Below are 21,826 nucleotides of genomic sequence, written 5' to 3' on the forward strand. Positions count from 1 at the left end.
ATTCCTGCTACTATTTACCTGCTATCCTCACTAAACCAACTCCAGCTCAGCTGCTTTGTGGCGCCACCGTGCATCAGAAACGTCTTCTTGGCTTTATTCCAGCCATAGAGGAGCATTATAATTTATCTGGACATTTATCCTGGTCCGGAGCAGACTTGTCCACCAGCACTAGTTACCAAGGTAACTCAGGTGTGACTCATTTAAACCATGATGATAGAACAGAAGTCCCACTATATGAATCAGACTTTATGAAATAAGCAAGAGTTTCCCCTAATCCCGCTTCATGGAAAACCTCTCAAAGATGAACAAAAAAAAAATGGACTAACGTGACAAATGTTTTATTCTATTAAGTAAATGAACATGTTTGACATATTCTGTCGAACATTAACTTTGGTAAAGCAGTTCTGAGGTACATCAAATGCAGCATGAGCACCTGCCAGCTGGACTCAACGATCCTCATTACAAAAACTTTAAGAAGCTTTTTTAAACAGCCATTAACAGTATGAGAGGATATTATTTAAATTTATACTTTTTTTCTGAATAATGACGCCTAAACGTAAAAGTTGCTGGAAATACGTTGAATATTCCTTTTAGTACAGTTCTGAACTGAGCCTGTGGAACTCCCAGTTATTAATTCATAACATATTCAGAATTACTTCTATTAATGAGGAAAATATTTCCCCCGTTTCAGGGAAGTTTGCAGCTGATTTAGGAAAATAAAAGTTCAACCAAGAAATATCAGGATGTTTGGGTGAAAAATGTTGAGCAAGAGGGAAATCCACAGTTTTCTGTCATTAAATGAACGTCTACAGATGAACTGCTGCTCCGGTTTTTTGTCGGGAACGGGCTTCCATATTTTCCTGCTCAAACTTTTGTTGTTCAGATTTGTTTTTCTGCAGAATCACAAACATGAAGCTCTGAAGTTTTTCATCCAATGACGGTTCAGTCAACGTCTGCCATCTCCACGTCGCCTTGGCCTCCAGAAGTCGTCTTCTTCTTCCTCTGGGTTAGAGCTGAAGAGGAGTCCTTCTTCTTCTGTGGTGCCAATTCAACTGCAAAGAAACATCTTAGTTGTTAATAATGAAAAAAAGTCGAGCAGCAGAAATATTATTACATACATTGTATATATACATTGTCATGAATATGTGATTTTATTTATATTAAGAAATATTTTAACTGTTGCTGTTTAAAGAGAAAACTGCTGCTAAACCTGTTTATGTGTTTAGTGCAGGTTTCTGCAGCCTTTCCAATCCAAAGAGCCATTTTTCCCTCAGCCAGCTAAATAAAACTCCTTTAGAGACGCAAATGTTACCAGACTTTTAAAAAAAGAAACTTAATATATTTTAATGAAGAGCCACCATAGGATGTTTGTTATTTTTGAAGAACCACATTTTTATTTCCATTTTTAGGTTTTAAAATAAAGAAAAACATAAAACCTTTATAAAAATGAGGATAGACAGGCTGTGTCCGAATGTCCACCCTACTCCCTAAGCTTCACTACATAGGGCTGCACTACATAGTGACTCATTCTCTTGGTGATTCAGACACGAAGCTGCCTATTTTTTCCTCGCCGCAAACCATGTGACTACCGCCGTCACCACGGCAACCACAACCCGCGTCAAGATGTCATTCCAAATCCAATCCAAAGTTGTGTGTAAATATTTTTATTGTTTATTCCTTATGTTGTATTTTATTCTTTGTTTGTTTGCTTATAGGTAATTTCGCGCAGCTCAAATTTTTTTGCCTCCTTGTGCCATGTTGAACTTTTGCCCGCAATGCATTGTGGTCTATATTGACCCGTCTAGTGACCATCGATGCTCACTACTTTTTAAGATGCATTGTGGGTAATTCTGAGTGCCCTACTTTTTTCTTTCTGGACATTCGGACACTTCGACAAAATGACATGACCCCTATATACTATGTAGGGAGTAGGGAGCACATTCGGACACAGCCACAGACTTTCTTCTAAGGGATGTCGATATCTGTGGAAAATGATGTAAAGTAAAAAAAAAAAAAAAGTCCATAGTTTCCAACCCAATGACACGAAAGATAGATTTAAAAAAATATTTTAGCCAGGTATTTAGAGGCATTGTGGAAGGTACAGAGAGACACTTGATGATTATATATATATATATATATATATATATATATATATATATATATATATCAAGTCTCCTTCTTCTCTCCAGAACATTAAAACCATCCAGATTCACCAAGAAGCTTCTCAGGGTAAAACTCCAGCCTGTAGAGGACGTTCTGCTGGTTTCTGTCCTCCAGTTGCAGTTTCATCTCAGATTCTTTTAACAATTTTTACAGATCTCCTCGATCCCAAAAAGGCTCCTCCTCTTTTGGTGTTTGCAGCGTTTTTTATTGAGTTAGTTTTTTTACGGGGGAAATTTTTTTGAGGATTATAAAATAATATTTATCCCTTACTCGATAACAGTTGCAATGGAGCCTCAAATCTATTTTTAATAAATATTAACTGAACCCGAATGAGGGAACCAATCAAATCAGTTAGGTGAGTTTACTGCTTGAGTTTCTGTCTTGGTTTCGGGTTATTGTTTACATTGCTGGTGTGGGGCTCTGTCGTTAGCACCTTCTCTCTTCAACCAGTTGAGGCCGTGACGCGGGTCACACCCACTGTGTACTGCTCAGGGCAAAGCAGATAGAGGCGGTTTCAGCCGGTTGCAGTCAAGCAAAGTGTGCTCAGCTGTGTCAGCTCCAGGTACTTTTCCACACATGGTGCGCTGAAGCGTCAGCGAGGCGTCAGCCATTGTGTCAGCCCACGTCGGGTTAAGACCACAAAGGGTAAAGACCTGCGAGTCTACCTGCGCGAGTCCACCGAGCAAGGGCACAAGCTTAAACCTCCTCACAACTATATCAACGCACAATGTGCTTCAAACCCATCCCTGTCAGATATGGGTACAGACCAAGACGTGTCACCCATAGACACTGCAATCCGCAAAACCTGTCCTTTCCAATGGCATGCACATCAGTCACACCCTCTGTTACCTTTGGTCTCTGGAACTGTCAGTCCGCAGTTAACAAAACAGAATTTATCAGTTCATTGATAAATCTCTCTGACATTCAGGTCCTAGCCCTGACTGAAACCTGGATCCGTCCAGAAAACACAGCTACACCAGCTGCCCTTTCTGTCAATGCAGAATTTAGCCAAACACCTCGCTCAGCTGGACGAGGAGGTGGAACGGGCATTCTTATTTCTAAAAAGTGGAACTTAACTTCTGTCCGTCCTATGGCTAACTGCTCATCACTTGAGTATCACTCAGTAAAGGTCTCTACACCCATCACTGCATACATTCTGGTCATTTACCGCCCTCCGGGTGGCAGTATAGCTGAGTTTGTCTCTGAAATGGACATGATTCTCTCTGACATTCCTGATGATGGCACACCACTAATTGTCATGGGAGACATGAACATTCACATTGGCAAACCACAGCAACTGAGTTTCTGGCTCTTATCTACTCTTTCAATCTCAAACTGGTTCAGACTCCTCCAACACACAAAGCTGGCAATACTCTTGACTTGGTGCTGACCAGAAACTTCTCCACAGCCGACCTGTCCGTCACCCCGCTGCACCTCTCAGACCACTTCCTGGTTAAATTCTGTCTTCCTTCCTCATGTCAATCAAGCGGCTCCAAAAATGGTGTCCTACCGCAGAAACTTGAGATCCCTCAGACCTACACAGCTGTCTGATGAGGTTTACTCCACCCTCCCTTCCCACTCAGACTTCTCCTTACTGTCTGTTAATGAGGCTACAGAAACACTCTGCTCCTCTCTCCCCTCCTCTCTGGACAAACTCTGTCCTCTGGTGTCAAAACCAGCCAGACAAAACCCTCCCAGTCCATGGCTCACAGAGGCTCTAAGGGATCACAGAGCCGGACTCAGGGCGGCTGAAAGAAAGTGGCGCAAATCAAAAGAGCACACTGACTTGTCTGAGTACCAGCAAAAACTCGTAACTTTCACATCCAGCCTAAAGGCGGCCAAGATAGCCTTTTATCAGAACAAGATCCGCAATGCTCCCAACTCACGACAACTGTTCATGGCGTTTAACTCTCTTCTATCTCCACCACCTGCTCAGCCTCCCACTGTGCTGACTGCAGAAATGTTTGCTTCCTACTTCACTGAAAAGGTTGCCACCATCAGTAACCAATTCACTGAGCCTGACCAACTCAGCCTTACCAAACCAGCTACTGGTGCCTCACTATGCTCCTTCTGCTCTCTAAATGAGGATGATGTCTCTAAACTTCTAGTCAGCTCAAAACCCACAACCTGTCCTCTTGATCCTGTTCCCTCTGACATCCTGCAAAGCATTTTACCTACAGTCAAATCTGCAGTAACTCATATTATCAACTCCTCTCTTAAATCCGGTGTCTTTCCTTCTGCCTTCAAGCAAGCTCGGGTTACCCCACTGCTGAAGAAACCCACACTCAACCCAGCCCAGGTTGGAAACTACCGGCCGGTCTCACTGCTTCCATTCATGTCTAAACTACTAGCCGTCTTCAGTCAGGTCTCACAGTTCCTCCAAGACAACAACCTGTTAGATCCATATCAGTCTGGCTATAGGCAAGGTCACTCTACTGAAACTGCTCTCCTGTCAGTTACTGATTCCCTACGGCTTGCCAGATCCACTGGTCAATCCTCAGTCCTTATACTGCTGGACCTGTCGGCTGCCTTTGACACTGTCAACCATCATATACTGTTCTCTAAACTCTTAGAGCTTGGCATCTCAGGATCTGTCCTCTCGTGGTTTACATCCTACCTCACAGGGAGATCATTCAAAGTATCTTGGCGAGGGGGCGTGTCCAGATCACATGGGCTGACAACAGGGGTGCCTCAGGGCTCGGTGCTCGGCCCTCTTCTCTTTTCACTATACACCTCCTCACTCGGTGCAGTCATTAGCTCTCATGGTTTCTCCTACCACTGCTATGCAGATGACACTCAGCTTTTCCTTTCTTTCCCACCTGATGACACAACCGTCTCAATGCGAATATCAGCATGCCTTGCTGATATCTCTGCATGGATGAAGGACCGCCACCTTCAGCTAAATCTGTCCAAGACTGAGCTTATTGTCTTCCCAGCCAGTCCTTCTTTACCACCACAGATAAGTGTGCAGCTTGACTCAATCACACTAGTGCCTACATCTTCTACCAGGAATCTTGGTGTCATGGTAGACAACCAGCTGACCTTTAAGGATCATGTTGCCTCGGTTTCCCGGTCTTGCCGATTTGCTCTCTACAACATCAGAAGGATCAGACCCTACCTGACTGAACACACGACCCAGCTCCTGGTCCAGGCTCTGGTCATTTCACGCATTGACTACTGCAACTCCTTACTGGCTGGCCTGCCTGCATGCTCAGTTAAACCTCTGCAGATGATTCAGAACGCAGCAGCACGTCTGGTCTTCAACCAGCCCAAAAGAGCTCATGTCACTCCGCTGCTAATTGCTCTTCACTGGCTTCCAGTTGCAGCACGCATCAAATTCAAAGCTCTGCTTCTGGCTTACAAAACAATAACCCAAACGGCTCCGGTCTACCTTCACTCCTTAATCCAGAGCTACACTCCCTCTCGAAACTTACGCTCTGCCAGTGAAAGACGCCTAGTGCTCCCACCACAACGTGGCGCAAAATCAGTAGCTAGACTCTTCTCCTCTGTTGTTCCCCGGTGGTGGAACGATCTACCAAACTCCGTCCAATCCGCAGAGTCCGTATCCACTTTTAAGACCAAGCTAAAGACTCAGTTGTTTAAGGAGCATTTCCACATTTAGCTTAACTAAATGAGTCAGAAAGATTTGTCCAGCTTTTTGGCTCAACCAAGTACTGAAGAAGCTGTGTGCACTTATGCCCAAGATGATATTGTGTGATGAAATCATGCACTTATGCCCAAGTTGATATTATGTGATGAAATCATGCACTTATGACCTAGTTGATATTGTGTGATGAAATCGTGATCCTGTATTAAAAAAAAAAAAAAAAAAAAAAAAAAAAAAAAAAAAAAAAAAAAAAAACAATTATATGCACTGCACTAGCACTACATGACAGCACCTGGGTCCAACTGGACTCAAAAGCGGTCTGACTATCACTTAATTATGACGTCCCATCTTGTTTGAATTCATGCTTGTGTTGTTCTTCCTCTCAAATGTAAGTCGCTTTGGATAAAAGCGTCTGCTAAATGACTGTAGAATAGAATAGAATAAATGTTTTGGCTTCAAACTCAGCAGAAATGAAAGTTTCTTTCTCGGCATCACTTGGAGGAGGAACGCCAGTGATTTCCACGCGTGTTGTCATCATATGTGGTTACTGAGGAAGCTCTGGATGTAAATGAGCATGAACAGGTAGGATCAGGTGATGCAGAACCGCTGCCTAACCTGCTGTGGTTGGACTCCACATGGATGTTAAACATGGATTTGGTTATTCCGAACATGATGGAGGGATTTTAGGATGGATTCTGGATCTTTTACCTTCCATAGACGCCTTCTCCTGCTGCAGGTGTTGCAGCTGTTTCAGCAGCTTCCGCTTCTTCTTTCCAGACAGAGTGATGTTTGCTCGTGGACTCGACCTGAGGGATGAGAGCGGAGAGGTGAGCGAGTGGAGGAGGTCAGCTGGCGCTCTGACAGGTGGCCCACCAACCTTCTCTTCCTCAGGTGGTGGACGGTGATGAGGCCTTGATCCACGACGGCGCCGACGATCTGATGCTTCTTCCTCTTTTCTCGGCTCTGAACTCGCCGTCGCTTGAAAAGCTTCTTTCCCAACTCCTGAAAGAAAAACAGAACGATGACAGACTTCAAGTTAAAGACGTCTCAGGTTGTTTTTCTGACTCTAACTGTGAAACTTTCACAGAAACTGATGAATAAACTAAATAAACTGCTCATCCTTCCACAGAAGGAAAACTTATATTTTTTTCATTTGTTCATTTATCTGTTTCTGTATCTAAATTCACATTATTCATGTATTATATTTATTTTTATAACTTAAACAAATCTAATTAGAACAGTTTTATTTTATTATCTTTATGACAGGGCTGTGCATCACCACCTGATTTGATAACGATCCGTTTCCAGGTTTTTATGTAACACTAACTTTTCCTGATTAATAAAGATCATTTATTATAAAACACTGAACCCGTTTACATGACCATCAAAATCAGATATCTGGAATAAGATGTTTGTAGAGAAAATCAACGCTACGAAAAACAAGTAAACCAACATTACAGAAGCAGTGTTGGATCATCTGAAACATCCAAAGAGGAGTTTTGGAAAGTCCTTCATGGATCCTAGAGAACTATTCCTGGAAAGTCCTTCAAGGATCCTGGAGAACTATTCCTGGAAAGTCCTTCAAGGATCCTGAAGAACTATTCCTGGAAAGTCCTTCAAGGATCCTGGAGAACTGTTCCTGGAAACTACAGAAAGAAATGACAGAAAGCTTCTCTGAGAGGGTTTAGAACTGGACCGACTCTGGTGTGGACTCAGATTCTGGACTTAGATTAATGTTTCAGTAAATCTCAGCAGCTGTTTCTAGAAATATTTACATAAATAAGATTTTTGCTCAGTTTGTAGATCTCGTTAAACCTGGACCTTTGTTTCCGTTGAAGAACTGAATATTTTCCTGAATATTAACTCAAACCTGATTACATGACACGTTTCTCCTTCAGAAATCATGATTATAGATGATTTACATCATTTCAGATCTAAATGAAGACTTCAGGATCAGAACCGGGATTAAATGGGTTCTCCGTCCTCCGGTGACTAAAAACCAGGTTTCAAGCACCGCTAAAACAGGTTAAAGTAACTAATAAACATCAGTAAACATCTGTCAGCTCTTTTTTTTTTTTTTTTTTTTACTGAATCGGTGATTTAATCCAGGTTTCTTACAGTTTTCGGTCTGTTTATTTTTCCTCCTGGCGGTGCCATGCTGCTGCTGAGCCACAGTCACGTGTCCGGAAACACGTTGTTCTTCTTCTTCTTCTGCAGTTTATTGGCGGTTGACAAACAACGTACAGATGTGCATTACCGCCACCACCTGGTAAAGAGTGTGGGACAGCCAGAGAGCAAGAGAGAGAGAACAAACAAACCACATCTCTGTCCTTTATATTCTCTTAGCCCTGTTTCAGATAGAATATAAATTATCCGATGCGTACCAGCGAACCTTTACATGTTCTATTGTTTTATTCTGGTTGCCTTTTGTACACCATCCTATATAGTTTATAGTTAAGCCAAATACGTCTTGATATAACACTTTTGTATTTCCTGTCCTATAACCCTCCTCCGTTCTCCCACAGTCCCCTGTACTCTGTAAAACCATCGTCCTTTCCTTTCTTCTTCCTACTGTTTCTGCCATCGCTCCTTTATTTCATGCTTAATGATACTTCTTACTTCTATTTTACCAGTTAACTGTCAAACCCACATCCTGTTTCTTTGACCCTCCTGTCTGCCCATTCATTCCCACCCAAACAAATGTCACTACTGATCCCATCATTTGAATTGATTGATTTCAGTTAACATATCTGGTCTAACTGTTCTTTATACAGGCTAAGGATGAACTTGAGTCCGAACGGATAAGCGATCTTAGAGGTTTTGTGTCCTCCATCCACTAGGCTGCTAATAGCGATGCTAACGTCTCTGCTGTGTAAACTGAAACTACCATTTAATCTCTTGCCTACTAGCACTCTGAACTCTGACACAACAACTGCTTCTCCTGCACTTCCCGATGGATTCTTGGCTGTGTCTGTATTTATTTATATACAGACGCAACCAAAAATTGTCAATATATGCCTGAACAGAACCTGAATCAGAAGTCCCTCTCCTACCCCTGCAAGAATGTTATTAGACTTCGTTTAGAAAAGAAATTCTCTGCTGTGTTTCTGTTCAGGTGTAGCAGTTGGTTGTCTGGTGTTAGGCTGGACTGAAGGCTCGCTGCTTCTATCTGCCGTATCTTTGTCTCCTCTTTCTTCTTTCCAACCCAACACAGAAGCCAGACTTCTCAACCCTCAAAAATACTTAAAATTAGGTAGGTGACGCTGGTGGCAGGTAAGTGACGCTAATGCTGTAGGTGACGTAATTCCGGGGGAGATGGCAGATTCAAACTAGGCGCGCCCAAACATTTATGCTTTCATTCAATTGTATTTTGTGCCAGCCTAATCAAAATATTCTTTAAAGTAGGACTATAGTGTCTTTAAAAGGTACACTCTGGAGCACAGAGGGGAGGATTTGGCCAGCCTGACAGATTTTATAGATCGTTGTTACGACAGAATCGTCATGGGGAAACCAAACAACATGTTCACCCCCTCCACCTCATCCAAGTCCAAGAGACAGCGAAATGAGGATTCACCTGGAGCTATTTCACCACCGGGGAACGACTCAACAGATGTTCTGATCTCTATAGATAAGAAACTCAGTAGTTTTGATGCGAGTTTGAGCCTGGTAGAAATTCTCCACAAAGAGTTCCAGGCGCTACGTGAATCACTAGAATTCAGCCAGAAGCAGGTGGAAACTCTGGCTGTAGAAAATGCCGGTCCCAGAGAGTCGGTAAAATCCCTCACCGAGAGCTTGACCCGTCTCTCGGAGGAAAATAAGAAGATGAAGGAAAAGGTGATCGATCTGCAGGTGCAGAGCATGAGAGAGAACCTGGTGTTTGCAGGGATTCCAGAGCAGATGGAGGAGGACCCCGAGACCACGGTGAAAAACTTCATCAAAACCCATCTGAAGCTCCCGGATGAAACGGTGAAAAACATCTCCTTTCACAGAGTCCATCGGCTCGGCGGGAGGAAACCCGGGTCCAGCAGACCAAGACCTATTGTAGCGAAGTTTGTCAGCTTCAAACAGAAGGAGCAGGTGAAGAACCAGGGCCGCGAACTGAAGGGAACAAACTTTGGAGTAAATGACCAATATCCGAGAGAGATTCTGGACTGACGGAGAGTCCTGTTTCCCATCAGGAGGAAATTTATCGCTGAAGGTGCTCGCGCTGTCATTGCGGTGGATAAATTATTTATTAATGGACAGCTGTACCGTGACCCGGACATCACTCCGTGGCTCTACTGACTTGGTATGTGCTTTAATTTTCCTGTATTCTTACTAGATCAGATCCATAAAACTGCCATAAAAGATCATTTAGTTAACAGTAAATCCACTGCCCGTCTCCACTACACTGCTCTCAGCACAGATGCGTTTTTTAAATGACTTTTTTCATTTGGCACTGTCGCTCTTTTCACTCTTTACACTTCTTCTCTCCGACCCTTCAACGGTTAACAGTAACACTTGTCATTATATTATATACACATTAGCACTTTTTATGGTTCACAGGAACACACACAGAACAGCACATACGCACACACGCTTCAGTAATATGCATATAGCCTCATTTCTGTGGTTGGTTCATGAACACACTCACATTTGTCACTTGGAATGTGCGTGGAGCTGGCACAAGGGAAAAGAGGTTAAAAATTTTTAATCATTTGCAAGAAATGAAAGCAGATATAATATTACTCCAAGAGACTCATTTATCAAACTCAACAATAGATCTTCTCTCAACAATCCAGTTTCCACACGTGTATTCAGCTTGTTATAATTCTAGGCAAAGAGAAGCAGCAACTCTTATTAATAGAAGGTTAAATTTTGACATAGATAATACAATCATAGATCCAGAAGGCAGATTTATAATAGTTACATTATCTATTAAAAATGTTAAGTTATGTATCGCAAATATATATGGTCCAAATGTAGATGAGTCCTCCTTCTGTTACTCCCTCCTCGCCTCACTCTATGGTCACTCAGATAACACATTAATTATAGGAGGTGATTTTAACATTATACTGGAGAAAAAAAGAACCACAGGAGCTCATCGAGTCTGGAAATCCTCAGAAACTGTGAAACAGTACATGAAGGATTTTGGTCTCTGTGATGCTTGGCGCTCTCACCATCCCACACTAAGAGAATACACCTTCTCTTCAGTTCACCATTCCTATTCTAGATTAGATTATTTCTTAACTAGCAGCTCGCTGATGAATGACATGTCAGAAATCAGAATCCATCCTATTAGCATTAGTGATCACGCACCAGTATCATTCACTCTGAGAAGTAAGAGCAATAAACCAGCAACTAGAAACTGGAGATTTAATACGTCATTACTTAAAGATCCTGAGTTTATCAGCTACTTTAAAAGTGAATGGTCCTTATATCTAGAAAACAACAACGTGCCAGAAACTTCAGCGTGTGTTCTTTGGGAAGCAGGAAAAGCAGTAATGAGAGGGAAAATAATTTCCTTCTCTTCTCATAAGAAAAAGAAGGAAAGTTTGAGAATCTCAGAGTTAGAACTCAGAATTAAATCCTTAGAGGACGCTTACCATGTCTCCCCAGAAGAACACACACTAAATGCTATAAGGAAAGCTAAACTTGAACTTAATGAAATAATAGATAAAAAGACACAATTCTTGGTGCAAAGACTTTGCTTGGAGAATTTTGAGCATGGCAACAAATCTGGAAGTTTCCTGGCTAATCAGTTAAAAACAAAAAGGAGAAAACAACCATCTCCTCTGTCAGAGATCCAGAAGGAAACATCAGCCATATACATCACAACTAACTACAACAGATGACAATATTGATAAATTTCTTAGTAACATTAATCATTATTAATTAAAACATGAAAATAAAATGGTTTTGGATTCCCCCCTTTCAGCCGGTGAACTCCAAGAAGCTCTCCAGCATATGCCCAACAATAAAGCTCCAGGTCCAGATGGTTACCCAGCAGAATTCTACAAAGAATTCTGGACAATGCTGGCACCCACTTTCTACAATATGATATTAGAAATAAAGGAAAAACAAAAACTACTTTCAAATATGAACCTAGCCAATATTACTCTACTATTAAAACCAGGTAAAGACCCGACACTTCCATCCAGTTACCGTCCAATTTCATTAATAAATGTAGATCTCATAATAATTAGCAAAGCTTTGGCCAGAAGAATAGAAAAAATAACCCCTCTAATAATACATCCTGACCAAACAGGCTTTATTAAAGGTAGACATTCCTCTACTAACATGCGTAGATTAAATAACATCATAGATTATGCTACTCTACATATCCTGGAATCCACAGTCATTTCTTTAGACGCAGAAAAAGCATTTGACCGAGTAAACTGGAAATTTTTATTTGCAACGTTAAACAAATTTGGGTTTGGGTCATCTTTCATAGATTGGATAAAAATATTATATAACAACCCAAATGCATGTGTAAAGACCAATGATCAAACCTCTCCAAGCTTCTGTTTGCAGAGAGGCACCAGACAGGGCTGCCCGCTTTCTCCATCACTCTTTGCTATTTTTATTGAACCCCTAGCTGCTGCAATAAGACAAAATAAAGAGATTAAAGGAATCTATGCTAAAAATATAGAACACAAGATAAGTCTTTATGCTGATGACATATTACTTTTTCTCCAGAACTCACCGACGTCTCTCCCCCAGACAATCACACTTATTAACACATTCTCATCAATATCTGAATACTCTATTAACTGGTCTAAGACTATTATTATGCCCATCAACTGTGACCTACAAAACATACCCAATACTACAAGACAGTCTGGAAACATTAGATATCTGGGCATAAACATTTCACCCAGGTTATCAGAACTAACAAAGCTAAATTATGTCCAGCTACTTAAAGCAATTGAGGATGATCTCTCACGGTGGAGGCTCTTACCCATATCACTCATGGGGAGGGTTGCCACAGTTAAAATGATGGTTCTATCTAAAGTAAACTACCTGTTTTCAATGATACCCACTAAACCATCCTCCAGTTGGTTTAAGTCACTGGACTCACATATATCTAAATTTTTATGGAAAAATAAGCCATCATGTATCAGTCTAAAAACTTTACAACAGACTAAAGATAGAGGCGGATTGGAGCTACCCGACTTTAATCATGTTTTCTTAGCTAACAAGCTGCAGTATATCTCCAAATGGCTTAAACCTAGCAGTCTGGATGAATCATGGTTAGATGTAGAGCAAGCATTGTGTGAGGATCTGTTTATCTCTGACCTGTCATTCATCAGCTCAACCATCAAAACACATAAGTGTTTTAAAAGCATCAATATCAGTTCCTCCTTAGTGGCTTGGTGGGATTTTCTAAAAAAAACCAAATCCTCACTTTTTCCGTGTAAGTTTACACCCCTCTGGAACAACCCTGACATCCTGCAAAACAAAAACGTTTATCAATTTCACTCAATGGAAAAATAAAGGAATAAAACAGTTAGAACATATAATAGAAAATGGAAACTTCTTATCATTTAATATTCTCACTTCACAATATGGAATCAGCAGCAAAACATTTTTAGAATATCACCAGCTTAAATCTATTATATGTAAAAAATATACCATTAATCAATTAAACTTAGAGCTACCTATTAGGGTGGCACAATTCATGAATCTCAATGCCCCAAAGCTATTATCAAAAACATATAGACTATTATCCAAACTAGAAGACTCAATCTGTCTTCCAACGTCAAAATGGGAGGGTGAGTTATCCAGTAACTTTAATAAAGATAAATGGTCACAAATATGTTTAAACACCTTTAAAATGACTAAAAATTCAAATATGCAACTAATACAATTCAAAATTCTGCATAGAACTCATTATACAGGACAAAGGATGTTCAGGATGGGTCTGTCACAATCACACATCTGCACACACTGCAATGAAAACACACCTGACAACTACCTCCATGCCTTGTGGTCCTGCACACCTGTCCGAAGGTTCTGGCTTCAGGTATGTGTGGACATGTCAACATGGTTTAAATGTAATATTCCTACAATCCCCGCACTATGTCTACTAGGTGACTTGGGTGACATTAAAATGGCAATTAACTCTGCACACATGATACGCACAGCATTATGCATCGCAAAGAAAACTATCCTTGTGAACTGGAAAAACAAAAATAATCTGTGTATTCAGCAGTTTAGGAATCTCTTAGTTGACCACATCAGTAGTGAGACAATGTCTGCCTCCTCAAAGAACTATTTGGCTGAATCTCATTCCTTCTGGTCCCCTGTGCTTAGTTCCATCACTTAGTGTAGGTAGAGGACTGTGACCTCGTTGCTATGGGGGTTTGAGAAATGGCCGGGAGTAACTGGTGGTTGCGGGTTCTTTGTGGTTGCCCGTGGTGCCGGACCGGGCTGCTCTGTGGTGGGGGTGGCTCTGGGGGTTGAAGGAGGGCTGAGTGGGATTCAGGGGGTTATAGGGGGAGGTGCTGGGGTGTGAGACAGGGATGCTTGTGTGTTGTGTGTGTCTATACTTGGATGATGTTTGTGTGGATGGGGGGTATGTTTGTGTGCGTGCGTATGCATGTGTTAGGATGAGTGGGGGTGTGTCTGGGGAATGAGAGTGGGAGGGTTGGATGCTGTGTGAGTGTTTTTATTTTTTGGGTGGGGCTGAGAGGGCATATATGAGTTAGGATGAGCCGGAGTGTGCAAGGAAATAGGTGTGTGCATGTGTTTCTGTGTGTGGTTGGGGCGGGGTTAAGTGCACTTGTGGGGGGGGGGGACCTGGGCGGGCCTGGGGGTGGTGGGCCGTGGGTCTGTCACTGTCCCCATCCTCTCATTCCCCTTTAGGGGTGTGGGAGGGTGGAAACTTTCTGGGGTGGGTGGCGGCTCACTGGCTGCGGTCCCTGAATGGCCCGGCCGTGGGGGGCGGCCTCTCCTGGCCTGTCTTGCCCTGGGGGGCCTCCTGGGGAGCAGGGGTGCCTAATGCCACTAAAGGCTCATCATCCGGAGGAAAGTTTGCTTCCCTCTGGACGTACATCCCCGGACCCCTCTTTCTTCCCGCTCTCTCTGTCTCACACACACACACACGTAGGGAGTTGGGAGGTGTGGAGCCATGCGGGGTGGAACAGAGGAGACCATTCAGTGGTCTCCTTGGATGCACCCCGTGGCGACTCGCCTCTCAGTTTTAATTGCACCGAGACACCAAAACACAAGAAACACAACACACAGACAACACCTGGGGGGCATGGCATGCGGTGCATGGCGGGCGAGGCCATTTAGGTGGCCCGGCTCCCGGCTCATTGCAGTCACTGCCCCTCAATTTTAATTGCACACAACACACACTACATAAACAGTCAGGAGCGGGGAGGGAGAGGGTATTGGGGACCTCTCACACCCCTGCTCCCCCTGTGTGTGGCTGGGGGCGGGCAGGGGGGGTGGTTGCCCCGGGGCCGGGTCCCAGGGTGGCTGAGCTGGTGGGCTGCTGGCTCTGTGGGGGTTGGGTCAAGGGGGGGTGCTTGGGGCTCTCTATCCACTGGTCCGCCTGGGGTGTCCCCCAAGGGGCATGGTGGGTGGGTTGTGTTTGGCGTGGCTGGGTGGTGGTGGGTGGTGGTGAGTAGTTGTGGGTGCGGCGCGGGGGAGGGTGTGAGTGTGGGGTTATGTGGGGTGCAGATTGAGGTAGGTGGGGAGTGGGGGGAGGGGGCCGGTAGCACCCTGGTTCCCGGGGCGTGCGGCTGGAACATCGGGGTGTATGCTGGCCTACGCCGGGTGGCTGTCTGGGGGGGCCTTGTCCTCCTAGGCATGTTGCGGGCCCTCTGTCTTTGGGGGGTGGGGCGGCTGCCTCTGGGCTCCTGGGGCCCTGGGCCCTTCGCTTGGGCTGCCCTGGGTGGCCGGTCCCTGGCGGGGCTGGCGGCTGCTGATCTTGGCCCACTGGGGCCTGTGCCCCGGGACCGTGGGGGGCTCTTGCTGGGGCTCTCCTCTGCCGCCCTTCGGGTGTGGCTGGAGTCATCTTTGTGGTGGGGTGGCTTGGGTTGGTGCTCCGGGTCTGCTGCTGAGGGCCCGGCCCAGGCCCTGGTCTGCCTTTGGCCTCAGTCTTCATCACTGACCACTCCTTGTTTCTCATGCTCTGCATGCTGACACAGTCACTGAGTTGTCTAGTGGGTTTTAATACTAAGCGATAATTTTTAATTTTTATTTTTTTTTGTATTTTTCCTGTGAGTTAGTATCTGGTCGCTGTTATGTCTTTTTGATTTGGTTATTATTTAAAAACTCTTAATGACTGGCAGTCCTGTTTTTTCTGGGTGTGTGTTTCTGCTTTTGTAAAAGTTATAGGAAATTTCCTTGTGTGTTCATGTACAGGTGTAACAGTTTGTTGTCTGGTGATGGTGTGGATTGAAGGGTCGTTTCCTTCTGTCTGTGATCTTTTTGTCTCCTTTCTTCTTTCCCTTTTGCTCTTTTCGCTATTTTCCATCTTTTTCTGTCCCCTCCGGTCAGGTCCAGCAAGATTACATAGATTCCGTGATTCAAAGTAAATAAATTAATAAATGAATCAGATTACCAAGAGAAGCCTTAACCATAGGCCTCCCCTTGGCAGAGCAAATTTGTTCAGCATGATACAGCAAACAGATTATCATTTTACTTGCTATGATGCTGGACAGGACAAGTTTAAAAAAAAAAAAAACAAAAAAAAACTTAAAATTAACTGGCTAAAACATTTTTTATTTAATCCATCCTCTATGGAAGCTCTCCTCCCCTATAGCTTCTCTAAAGTAGGTGGCCTGGGACTTGTTTTGGTCTTAGCAGCTATGACATTCCCAAAATTCCCATAAAGCTATCAAACATTTCATAGACAGATGTTGCTCACGCAGTCTTTTCACCTCATACATGTTATATCTGGAACAACAGGAATATTCGCAGAAGAACAAAAGCAAATTCTATGAAAACTGGTTCAATAATAATGTTACCTTAATCAATAGGTAATTTAACCTGATGGACAGCTGTATAACTCCACAGAATTTATCAATGCTTTTCTCCTGAAGAGGTTTCTGTAATGGATGTTATTCCTTCTGGCATCAATGCTGATTCTGTCTTACTGGGATAGTTTAGTTGGAGACAAATCTTGGGGACACTTTTGGTCCGCACCTTACTGATATAACTAATACAGTAAGAGACCTTTATTTAAAAATAAATACCCAGTTAAAGTGTTTATTTCGCACCAGCTGCTCTTATTGTGGTAGTCGTTCTGAAACTGGCTCATTAAGTTCTGGTCTGATATCTTCATTTTCTTTCAAAATAATCCCTAGACGTTTAATTTTCTTTCAAGAATGTTGTTTTTGGTTTTTATCAACAAAAAGAATACAACAGATCTTTTGTCATGAATCTAATATTTATTTTAGTCAAATCTTCTGTTGATAAATTTAGATGTAGTTTCCTTCAACCTTCATGTGTGACATAAAAATATTTTATGTCTATTAAAAATTACCACATTCTTTAAAGACATTGAACTTATCTGAGCAATACAATGTAAGTCATTGGTGATTTGTATATATACAGTCAGGTCAAAAAGTATTTGGCAGCACTGCATTTTACCATTAATCACACTTAAAAGAGACTAGCAAGATCTCTAATTTTCATCACTGGTACACCTCAACTGTGACATGGATAATGTTCAATAAAAAAGCAGAAAATCAAATTTAATTATTTTTTAAAAAGTTTATTAAAACCTGTTAAAAAAATAAGTATTTGGCACCTCAAATGTGCAAAACATCTGGCCAGTCACTGTTGTTTTCCTTCGATCTGTCCTCCAGTGTACATTACTGACTAGCTCATTGGGAACACCTGTGTCCCCCAGCTTAACAGGTAGCTACTCTGGCATTTTTGCAGGCAGCATTCTCCACGATGGTGAAGACGAGGGAGCTTCCGACGGCCACAAGGGTAGTAATTGTCGACTTGCACAAGGCAGGGATGAGCCAGTGTTCAATTGGCAGGCTTCTTGGTGAGAGTAGGTCAACCGTCAGGACAATTGTCCAAAAATGGAAGACGTTCAGTACAATAGACAATCTCCCTCGACCAGGGGGACCCTCGCAAGACTTCACCCCAAGGGCAACGAATGATCCTGAGAACGATAAGGAAGCACCCTAGAGTTACTCGGCTGGAACTGGTCAACGACCTGGAGAAAGCTGGGACCACTGTAACCAAAGCTAGTGTTACAAATGCAGTATCTAATCACGAATTGAAGTCCTGCATCGCCCGGAGGGTACCGCTACTTAAGCCAGCACATGTCTGTGCCCGACTGAAGTTTGCCCAGGACCATATCGATGCTCCAGCCGAGTATTGGGCCAATGTCCTTTGGTCAGATAAAAGCAAAATTGAACTTTTTGGCTCGAACTGCAGTCGCCGTGTTTGGAGACCTAATAATACTGCACTGCATCCATGAAATACGATACCCACGGTGAAATATGATGGTGGTAACGTCATGCTTTGGGGCTGCTTCTCTTCAAAGGGGAAACTGCAAATAGTGAACCTGCGAATGGCTCATTAAATCAGTTATGGTTCCTTTGGTCGCTCTACCGTTACTTGGATAACTGTGGCAATTCTAGAGCTAATACATGCCAACTAGCACTGACCCCTCCGGGGATGCGTGCATTTATCAGCCCCAAAACCCATGCGGGGACGCCTCCACCTGGGGGCCCCCTGGCCGCTTTGGTGACTCTAGATAACCTCGAGCCAGTTGCTGGCCCCCCGTGGCGGCGACGTCTCATTCGAATGTCTGCCCTATCAACTTTTGATGGTACTTGGTTCTATTTTGTGGGTTTTTCTCTCTGAACTGGGGCCATGATTAAGAGGTTATGGTTGGGGGCATTCATATTGCACCGCTAGAGGTGAAATTCTTGGACCGGTGCAAGACTGACAAAAGCAAAAGCATTTGCCAATACCAGATCAGATACCGTCGTAGTTCCGACCATAAACGATGCCAACTGGTGATCCGGCTGCGTTATTCCCATGACTTGCTGGGCAGCTTATGGGAAACCAAAGTCTTTGGGTTACCGGGGGAAGTATGGTTGCAAAGCTGAAACTTAAAGGAATTGACGGAAGGGCACCACGAGGAGTGGAGCCTGCGGCTTAATTTGACTGAACACGGGAAACCTCACCTGGCCCGGACACGGAAAGGATTGACAGATTGATAGCTCTTTCTCGATTCTGTGGGTGGTGGTGCATGGCCGTTCTTAGTTGGTGGAGCGATTTGTCTGGTTAATTCCGATAACGAACGAGACTCCGGCATGCTAACTAGTTACGCGGCCCTGTGCGGTCGGCGTCTAAGTTCTTAGAGGGACAAGTGGCATACAGCCACACTAGATTGAGCAATAACAGGTCTGTGATCGAGCCGCTTGGGTCTTTCCTGGAGTTTGGGGAAAGTGGGATGCTGTGGTTCCTCCTCCTGAAAGAAATATGAAACGGCCTGAATGTAAGCTTGTCGGGCCCATCGGGGTGTGGTCTTTGGGAGGTGGCGCTTGGTAGTCCTTGTGGTGGTCTTGAATCCCGTCAGCTGGGGCCCATCCCTCTCCTGGGGGGTGGGCTTAATCTCATTGTCCCTGGTTGGGCTTGCCCTAACTGCCTAACACCCTGTGGTCGGGGTATAGCTACAAGGGGATATAAGTCGGTTAGGCAGGTATCCTTTGGTTTTCAGGCGCCGTGTCTCCTCTGGGGATACGGCTTAATTCTCTGTCTGTCCTCCGTCTCTTGGGGTGTTTGCCTATGGGGTGCCCCCCGGGATGGTTGAGGGTCTTATCAAGGAGTTCCCTTCACAAATCCCAGCGCTCAGCTTTTGAACTAATGCATCGCTAACGTGTGTCCCTGTCTCGCACACGCTTGCCTACTGTTACGGCTTACAAATACTAATGTTTGTTCTGCTTTCTTGCAGTTCCGTGCCTGCTGAGCGCCTGTCCACTGGACCCTTGACTGCCCTGGCTGGTATCCGGACTGCGCCCCGACGGTAGCAGCTGAAGGATCTTAATTTGATCATGTTCACCCCCCCTGGGCATCCTGGCGGTGCCTCCCTGGCACTAATGCCCCTGAGTGTGGACTCTGCATCAGTTAGGAAACCCATTGGACGGATGCTTCTGTGAGGTTCCCCATGTTCCTTGGAGAATCCTGATCCTTTTCCGGCCTCCCCCAAGAGGCCTAGGCTGAGCGTGCCTCCAAAAAGGAATCTTTTTGGCACCAAGAAAGCTCGACCGGGGATCCTTTTCTTTAGTTGGGCTATTGGATGGCGTAAATCCATGAGATCCACCGGAAGGCTTCCTCCTACGGTTACGGTTGGCCCTCCACTAAAGGGCTGGCACTCCACATTCGGAGGAAACACCCTGAAGCATATTTCCATGGCCTGCTCAAAGCTAAATGTTCATGAGAGTTCAGTGCACAGCCTGACAATTGCAAAAACTTCCTTGAGCAGCTTTCTCGCCTGTCCAAAGAGCTTCCCCCGGCCCCCGAGGTGCATGGCATGCCGGAGGCCATTCTGTCCGACTCACCTGAAGGACCTCGAGTACGTGACTTCTCTGTGTCCATGCGGGACCAAATTCGGGGCATCAAAAAGACTATTAAGCATCTGAGCAAACCCTGCAGGAAGACTCTCATGTGCCCATGACGGTGTCTCTCTAAGGGGGCCTCCCCTACTGATCGAAAGAGGCTCCTTAAAATGAATAGATACTGCTTGCTGCAGAGGCTATGGAGATCTGATTGTGAAGTTGCCGCCCGATTAATTCTGGATGGGAAGTCACATGCCACTTGTCAAATCCCACTGCAAACTATCTCTAATGAATACAAGAACACAAGGGGGGTGGCCTGACACCTACTTAACGCTCGGTCAGTTTGCCGATCTGCCGGTTGTTGACAATGCGGGCCTCTGCCAACCGATCTCACCCCTGGAGGTTGTCTGCGCTCTTAAGAAGGCAAAGAAGGGAAGCGCACCTGGTCCGGACGGAATGCTGAGAGGCACGCTGTCGAGCAAAGAACCGAGCGGCGAGGTGTTGGCCGGTTTGTTCAATGCAATTATCGTCACAGGCCGATTTCCCCTTCAACTCAAAGAGAGTCGCACGACTCTGATCCCCAAGGGCACCTCAATGGAGAGTCTTTCTGATATCAGACAATGGCGTCCTGTTACCATTGGCTCGGTTCTGTTACGCACCCTGTCCGGCATCCTTAATAGGAGGTTGATGGGGACATGTCCCGCACATGTGTCGCGGGTTGGCTTTGTTGAAGGAAAGAATTGTGCCAATAACCTCCTCCTCCTGGATAGTATCATCAATCTATCCAAACAGGAGAGACTCACACTGGCCTGTGTCTTTATTGACCTCACAAAGGCCTTCGACTTCGTCTTGCATGGACATATCGACGAGGTGCTGGCCAGGAGAGGAGTTGACTCGCTGTTTATAAGCTTTATTAAGGACTCCTACAGGGCTTGCTGTACCCGGATCAGAGCGGCGGGAGGGTTTCTCTTGGAGAGGTGTGGTTCCACTATGGCCCTTAATGAAGCCACTGGCTGGACAATCAGGGATACCCCCGTTCCTACCCTGGGTCCGAGAGAAGTCTGGCTGTACCTTGGAATCCACATTTCTCCACTAAGGGGCATCACCAAGCCACGCTCGCTCTAGCTCCTGCAACTGCTCCTTGGCAGGATTTCTACCTCCAAATTGAAACCCTCCCAAAAGCTGATTCTGCTCCGGGTCTATGCGGTCCCCAGACTGCTTTACCAGGCTGATATTGGCATGGTGGGGATCGTGGCGCTCCGGGAGTGCGACAGATTGATCAGGAAAGCCGTTAAGCTCTGGCTCCTCCTAGAACCCTCCACTACTCTTATACTCTTCCTTCACTGATGGAGGACTGAACCTCCCCAAACTGGAGCTCCAGATCCCTATCATGCAGTTGTTAAGACTGCATAGCTTTTGCATCTCAGTAGACCACTCAGTGCGAAGAACCTGGCCATTGTTGACCTTGGAGAAAGCCAAGGCAGCCCTGTGGGATCATCTTTTAAGACAGCCTGGTTTCAAGGACAAATTTGCA

General features: G+C 44.6%; 1 protein-coding gene and 1 long non-coding RNA gene across 2 annotated transcripts in view; one reads left to right on the forward strand and one right to left on the reverse strand.

Moving 5' to 3' along the window:
- Positions 1–322: 322 nt before the first annotated feature.
- On the reverse strand, positions 323–7,990 carry c23h11orf98 (chromosome 23 C11orf98 homolog). The gene is made up of 4 exons (XM_041976894.1): positions 7,889–7,990; positions 6,648–6,772; positions 6,479–6,576; positions 323–1,052 (listed from the first exon to the last, which is right to left on the reverse strand). The coding sequence occupies exons 1-4, from the start codon at positions 7,925–7,927 to the stop codon at positions 943–945; spliced, it is 372 nt and encodes a 123-aa protein (XP_041832828.1). The 5' UTR covers positions 7,928–7,990; the 3' UTR covers positions 323–942.
- Positions 7,991–18,569: 10,579 nt separating this feature from the next.
- LOC121634781 overlaps positions 18,570–21,826 on the forward strand; it is a 6,882-nt gene continuing 3,625 nt past the window's right edge. The window contains exon 1 of the long non-coding RNA XR_006009294.1: positions 18,570–18,612. This is a non-coding gene — a long non-coding RNA (uncharacterized LOC121634781). The remainder of the gene's footprint in view (positions 18,613–21,826) is intronic.

The sequence above is a fragment of the Melanotaenia boesemani genome, chromosome 23, assembly GCF_017639745.1.
Source record: "Melanotaenia boesemani isolate fMelBoe1 chromosome 23, fMelBoe1.pri, whole genome shotgun sequence".
In the NCBI taxonomy this organism is placed as follows: Eukaryota; Metazoa; Chordata; class Actinopteri; order Atheriniformes; family Melanotaeniidae; genus Melanotaenia; species Melanotaenia boesemani.